Source organism: Buteo buteo, chromosome Z, assembly GCF_964188355.1.
Source record: "Buteo buteo chromosome Z, bButBut1.hap1.1, whole genome shotgun sequence".
NCBI lineage: Eukaryota > Metazoa > Chordata > Aves > Accipitriformes > Accipitridae > Buteo > Buteo buteo.
In genome coordinates, this window is record NC_134204.1 from 39,814,310 (window position 1) to 39,821,781 (window position 7,472).

The window sequence follows — 7,472 nt, forward strand, 5'->3', positions numbered from 1 at the left end:
CCCCCCCCTTCATGGCCAAGCGGCGCGCGGAGCCGTTAGTGTGTCACGTGCCCGTCAAACGGCTCTTGCGCGAGCCGGCGCCGCCGCCCCGCGCTGCGGCGCCCGAGCGGCGCCCCCGGGGCGAAGCGACGGGCGCCGGCCCCGCCGCCCCGAAACGGAAGCTGGAGGAGGCAGAGGCGCCGCCGGGCAAGCGGCCCGGGCTGCGGGGGAGCAGCTCCCGCGGGGAGCAGGGGGACGCGGGGGGCAGGCGGCGGCGGCGCGGCGGGCCCGCGGCGCCCCAGGACGAGCGGACGGCGGAGGGACGCGCCGGTGGCCGGGGCAAAGAGCGGGGGGCCGCCCCTGAGGTAACGGAGCGGGGCTGGGGTGGCGGGAGGCCTCCCGGGCAGGATGCCGCGGTGCCGCCGTGGGTGGGCCCGGGCCGCTCGCCTCCGGCGGCCGGGCGGGGGGGGGGGCGTGGAACGGCGGGCGCCTTTGGTGGCAGCCGAGGCGTTGCCGTGGGTGGGGCCGCGCCCTCAGCCCGCCGCGCCGGGGCGCGGGTGCCAGCCGTGGGGGCGGGGGGCCGTGCGGCCGGCGGAGTCGCCCGGCCTCAGGCGGGCACAGGACAGCGCTCGGTGCCCCGCAGCCCCTGCTGTGCCTCCCGGTGCTGATCGGTCATGGGCCTCCTCAAGCTGTTTTTTCCCCTTTTTCCTTCCCCGAAGCAAAAGAAGTAATATTTCTAGCTTGGTTGTTTTTGTTTTTTTTCTTTTTTGCCCGTATAGATGAACTGATGGGAAACAGCCTGTCTGGAGTTCACCTTAAGTCTATCTTCAGCCGCATCCCCATCCAAAAGTATGGTGGAAGCTTGAAGAGTTTATTTTGATAGTGTCTCTGTTGTTTGAGGTTGCGAGTCAGGCTTACTACAAGATCTGACCACTTACTTCCTTAACTTTTTGTTTGGGATGGCCATTTAGGAGCGTCGTGGCTTAAGCCCAGCCAGTAACAGAGGACCACGCAGCTACTCGCTCAGTCCACTCCCCTCCCTCCCCGCTCCGGGCCCAGGTGGGGTGAGGAAAAGCTTGTGGGTCGAGACAAGGACAGGAGGGATCACTCACCACTTATGGTCAAGGGCAAAAGACAGGCTCAACTTGGGGAAGAAACAAAATCAATTTAACTTACTACAAACCAAATCAAAACAAGGATATTAGAATGTAAACCCAAACCTTAGAACACCATACCCCCACCCCTCCCTTCTTCCTGGGTTCAGCTCCACTCTCGGTTCTCTCTCCCTCCTCGCCCCAGCAACGCAGGGGGTTGGGGAAAGGGGGTTGGGATCAGTTCATCACACCTTGTCTCTGCCGCTCCTTCCTCCTCAGGGGGAGGACTCCTCACTCTTCCCCTGCTCCAGCGAGGGGTCCCTCCCACAGGAGACAGTTCCTCCACGAACTGCTCTGATGTTGAGTCCTTCCCATGGGCTGCAGTTCTCCACAAACTTCCCTGGCATGGGTCCTTTCTGCAGGCTGCAGTCCTTCAGGTGCAGACTGCTCCAGCGCGGGCTTTCCTATGGAGTCACGGTGGGCATCTGCTCTCCTCCATGGGCTGGGGGGGACAGCCTGCTGTCTCACCATGGGCTGTAGGGGCATCCCCTCCTCCTTCACTGACCTTGGTGTCTGCAGAGGGGTTCCTCTCACATATTCTCACTCCTCTCCCAGCTGCTGTTGCAGTGTTTTCCCCTTCTTAAATCTGTTCTCCCAGAGGCGCTGCCACCGTCACTGATGGGCTCGGCCTGGGCCAGAGGCAGGTGCCACTTGGAGCCAGGGAAGCTTCTAGCAGCTTCTCACAGGAGCCACCCCTGCAGCCCCTCCCCCGCTACCAGAACCTCACCACACAAACCCAAAACAAGTAGCGATACCAGAACTATCCTTTAATCAGAACATCTAGTGAAGGCAGTGGTTGGGGAAGGGGAACAGTTACTTAATGATCAGGATATATTGACATGTGCAGTTGACTTGTGGTGTTCCTGGTTAACTTTGAACAATGTACATTCTTCTCCCTGGCCCTGTCCACATTTTACACAGTAGGTCAGAAAACGAAACATGGTACTAAGAAAGTTTTAGTTTTCCAAAAATAAAATGCGAGGTCAAATTTTGCATCTATCTAGAGCTTTGATACATGTAAACTCACCTTTCCTCCCACCTGGACCTTTTAAGTAAAACCAAAGTATTCAAACCAGTGATATGGAAGTGGCAGAAAGTCTAATCAGGTCAGATGGACTTTGAAATCCAGTTCTAGACTCTGGTTTTGAAAAGTTGGGGCCTTTGATAGTATAACACCCATCTGTGATCTGTAAAGAAAATTGTGGCTTTTCTTCCTCAGGTTCTGCCTTGTGGTAGTTTCTTGGTTGCTTGGCAGGGGGTGTTTGAGATGGATGGTAGAATTAAGGCGCAAAGGAATTGAGGAAAAAAATCTTATGTCCTATGAAAACTACACATCCTTTTTAGGCAGTGCCTTTTAAACACAAGCATATCTTTCATTTTTGAAGGCAGAACAAGCATCTTCTGAAGCGAAGCAAATTAAACAAATTGAGCAAACCTCCACAGAACAGTTTTACTTGATCGCACAGATGTGATGCTGAATTCTTTCCTTATCCCTAGGGTTATTGGGCATAATTTTGTAAGCTTTAGCAGTGGTAGGAAGGCAATAAGCCACTTGGATTTCCACACAGTAAAGGGTGTTTCTCTATATAAAATATTTTTGTAGGACTGTATTTTTAACAGGTTGTTTCCCTAAGTACAGTATTGTATAAAAAATATTTTTGCTTTAAAATAAATCTTGGTTAACGGCAGGCAAGAGGTGTTTCTTCCATCTTCTGTGTGTCCTACCTGTATGTTTTAAATTTTTCACAGAGATATTTCTGATGTTGATTTTTACACCTTTCTGAAGATAGAGCTGTAGGTTGGGATTATTCTTTGCTGTTTTGTGGCTTGTGTAGTTCAGTAATAAACATGCTGATGATACTGTTAATTTCACACTGTTTTTGTTAAAGTTACAAGCAATTCCAATTGTATTACAGTTGGACAGAGAAGAAATATTATCTGAGTTTTATTTGCAAGCACACCTATGCAACTGGAGTTGGAAAATTAGCTCCTTAAAAATTAAACAACTTCATCCACAGAAACTGAGCTTTTTTATCTCTGAGCTTGTTGCATGTTACTTATATTGCTAGGATTTCTTCTCAAAACCTGTGTTGAAGCATAGTTAGGTGAATGTGAATGCTCGGTATTTTATTTTGCATTTTATGTATGAGTGTTTAGTGTTTGTGCCTGTCTTTTGTGTTCCTTGGGTTTGTTCATTTTCACGCTGAATCTTTCTTGGAGATACAATTAAACTGAAATACTGCTGCTCTGGAGACTTGAATGCTCTTGAGATTAATCCTTTTTGTAGTCTGAGTCCAAAATTAAGAGTATGTATATTTTTGCATTACAAAATTTTAGATTATAATCTTTTAAACAAGAATGCTGTCATTTACTGTGTGCGTACAAAGCACCTAGCACAGGGATGTTCTAACTTTAAGTACGTAGCTCTCACAGTGTGAGCAGTAACTTATGAAAATATAAGGGGAGTTTGGATTAAACATGGGGAGAATTTGTAAGGGTAGCTGACAGTTTCTGAAACTCCATTGCTGGCAATATTTTTCAAAGCACTTGTTAGCCACCTGCCCTCCAGGGTTCTGTGTGAGTGATGCTGCCTAGGTTGGAATACGAACTGGAAAATCTTCCCTTTATCTTTTGCACTTTGTTGTTAATCCTGTGCAGTACAAAAATTTCAGTTTACAAGAATATTTATGCATGTGTGCAACTACTTATAGTTTGGCTTTCTTCCAGTTTCCATACAATCAATCCTTCTGTTCCTGTGGCACTATATCATTTAATTGGTTTTGGTCTTGATTCCCATTAATGAAAACTTTGGTTCTTTAATTTTCCCTGAAGACAATATTTTCCTAGCAAGCAAATTCACATTAGTAGTACTCTACAGGCATGCAGCCATCTTGCTGCTATGAAATGTCAACACCTTTCATACCTCTCTTAATTATTACAGGTCTTGAATAATGCAGGGTTTTTGTAGTAAGAATAGGTTACCTAGTGCAACAAATTGTACTTCATGAGAGGTTTGTGTGGTAACACAATGTGTGTTCTTTAAATTCAAAGTATGGTGAATTTACGTACTTCTCTCTTTTGGGGAGTGGGGGAAGCATCATTTTTCCAGTATCTGAGAGGGTTTAGGGACGATACTTACTGCGATTTTTTTGAACATTCCATTTTTTTAGTTGCAGAACCAGCAAACAAAGCATGACACTTTTAAAGAGCCGTACCAAAACAGTTATACCAGTTTATTTGTTAAAAATACTTCTGTTCAGCACCCATTACAGCTGAGACATTACAGTAAAATATTTAGAAATTCTGATTGTATGTTAGGAAAAATATAAAGCAGTATTCTGTGGAAATGCATTATTTTAGGTTTGTGGCAACATTCAGTGTTTTTATATACCAGAAGAAAGTACGTGCTGAAGACCTAAGGAATGACTTGAGAATTCCTCTTCTTATGGGTATCCTATCCATAAAAATATGCACAGATTGGCCACTGTTTATACCCACTACATATGGTTATAAACAAACTGTTTTCTAACAGAGACTTAAAAAAAAATAAATGTGGTGCCATACTAAAGTAGTAGATAGGTACATGTTCCTCCAAGGTTTACCAAAAGTTCTTAAACTTTTCCCTCCCTGCCTGTAGAAGAGGTCTTCATTTTTCTCATGAATACTTGAGTACAAAATGTAGCTACAAGAAAAGAAGAAACAACATGTGGTAGAAACACTACCCAATGCTTTACTTTTCCTACAAGTATCATCTGAGTGGATGTAAAATAGCTAAATACATTCTTCTGAATACCAGCTTCTAACTGTGCATGAAATTTGTATACCACTGCGAGAAGAAAAAGCAGTGAACAGTTTTTGTATGCCAAGTCCAGTAATTGCACGTTTTTCAGTATTGTTCTGTGCAAAGATTGCAAGTTGAGGAAATTGGTGGAGTTATGGAAGTATTTCCCAGAGGTTGTGTAGTTCTTTGCAAGAATATTTGAAAATACAAAAGTAAATTATGATTTGATTGAGATTTTCTATGGTGTTTTCCTTAGAAATAGCTCATTTCTTTTCTGTATAAAATGATAACAACTATTAATATGGAACAGCTGAGTAACTCTTCCTTGTTTCAGATTCTTTTATAGAAGTTTCTTTTTATTATTATGTACTTATGTGAAATACATTAATGTTTTCTTGCCTTTATGTTTGTCTCTTTTCAAAGCAAGAAGAAGAATTCTGTCAGTATAACTCATTCCTGTATTGGAGAGCACCACTGCCTGCTATTGATTTGTCTGATATTCAGAACCTAGATGGAGGGACTCCACCAGAAGCTAAAACTCCTTCAAGGACTGATGCTATGGAGACTGAAATGGAGACCTGATCAATTGTTTCATAGTTGTACATCTACTTGCAGGAAACTTGTTTCCGTTTGGATTCAGGTTTTTCTACTTGGGAGAAAAATGAGCATGCTTCTGCCTTTTTGAAGAAATAGTATTATGTCAGTCTGCAAAAGCAAGTCTGAGTTGTCTTAAGTGGATGGGATAATCACTATTAGGTACTTAAGAGTAAGCTGTCTGGAGGTGTACAGTGTAGAGGAGGCTATGATGTCTAGCAAGAATGCTTGAAAATACGGAGGCAGGCTAAAAGAAGACTACAGAAAATTAGAACTTTGGGGTGCAATTAAAAGAAACAGGTGAACATGTTACATGTCAAAAGGAAATGGAAAATCATCTTGCCTGTCCTGAACAAAAAGATATAACTGTGGTACCTAAAAGTGAAATATTTATAATGTGAATTTATCATAAAGCATACAAACTTTAGCAATTTTTAATGTGGGGTTTTTTTCAGTGTTTAATAGCTAAACCAAAAAGTAAGAGCCTACTAAAACAAGACAAAACATTCCCTTTTCTATGCAAACCAAAACCAAATGTGACAGGGAAGGGGAAGGAAAAGGGGATCTTTTCTTCTGTAAGCTGCCACTGTTCTGAAAGTTTTTCACATTCTCCATGTGAAAAAGCTTTTTCATCTTCTCCATTTCACATTACCCAAAGCAGTGGTCAGCCAGCTTTTAGGTTTTTGGTCCATTCTCAAGTTAATGCTATTCTTACGCTTTCTGACATTAGCTCTGAATCAGTCAGTAGCATTGAAATGGCAGGTGTGCGCAGGTGTGTCAGGGAAAGTTAATGGAATATAAAATTGCCACATACACTGACTGAGGTGTAGTTTTTGCTGAGACTGGATCTTGCAAAAAATTTTTACAAAAGTTCACTGAATAGTGTTTTTTTGCTGTGAAATATGACTTAATGCTTGTCTTCTGTAATTTATTTACAAGCTGAAGTACAATTAGAAATACTTGTTTTTAATAATAGACTGAAGTTGTATGGGCAGACTGTCAGCCCATAAGGATAGCAAACACTGTATTTTTGCTGGAATCATCACTGAAGAAGGCAACTTCTGAAATTTTCTAATTTTTTAAAAGTAATGTATTTACTAAAGGACAATAAAGTTTTGCCTGTGTGTATTTGAAAACTTTGGGACTATGACTATGTTAAGTTCCTGACTTTTTTCCTTCAGATTGTTGCTTCTATAACTTTGCCATTTTATTAGGTCTTTCTACCTAAAATATTCAGCTTGTCAGCCTTCTTAGTAAACATTTGGAAACTTTTTCTCAGTGTTTGTGCTGTATTTGTTCATTAATATTCATTAGGGTCATTAGATTGTTAGCGTCTCTCAGTACCCACAGAAGAAAGGAGGTGGCTTAGTGACTCATACATTTCGTGGTGCTTGGTTGGATGTGCTTCTGCCTGCTGTCAGATTAGCTGGATACATATTTAAACAATATTTATTCTTCTCTCACATTTTCAGTGATATTTTTATAAGTCCAAATACATCAACTTGTCTTAGGAGATACTTTAAAAATGTTTTTAAAAACAAACTCCTTTTCTGACAAGACTGCAAGTGCTATTTCATGTTTACTATAACCAAAATAAATTAGTGAGGAAACAGATTAGTTAGTTTGTTGAGGTGTTTGTTTTGTTTTTGTTGTGTTTTTTTTTACCCTAGGTAATACATGCATTCCTATATTTGTGGGTTTTATAATATTTCACACCATCCAGTATTCTCAGGATCCAGTATTTTGCATTATTAGCTAGTATCTTTGCAGAAATACTTTAGCCACTTAAAATCTGCTTGGATCTTCATATGCAGTAGATATGTCCTAGCAATAGACTGGATTTTATTGTTAAAATCTGTCTCTCCTTTCCACTGTATTCACAGGACAAAAGAGGTTTTATTATTGTCTTTAGAATACATATTTGAGCTATTCCATAACAAAATAAATAAGCCCTTTAAACCAAA

At 42.3% G+C, this 7,472-nt stretch overlaps 1 protein-coding gene across 1 annotated transcript; it reads left to right on the forward strand.

Moving 5' to 3' along the window:
• The first annotated feature begins 11 nt into the window (after positions 1–11).
• CZH9orf40 (chromosome Z C9orf40 homolog) lies at positions 12–7,472 on the forward strand. Its single transcript, XM_075020068.1, has 2 exons — positions 12–344; positions 5,338–7,472. Exons 1-2 carry the CDS (start codon positions 12–14, stop codon positions 5,494–5,496), a joined length of 492 nt encoding a protein of 163 aa, XP_074876169.1. The 3' UTR covers positions 5,497–7,472.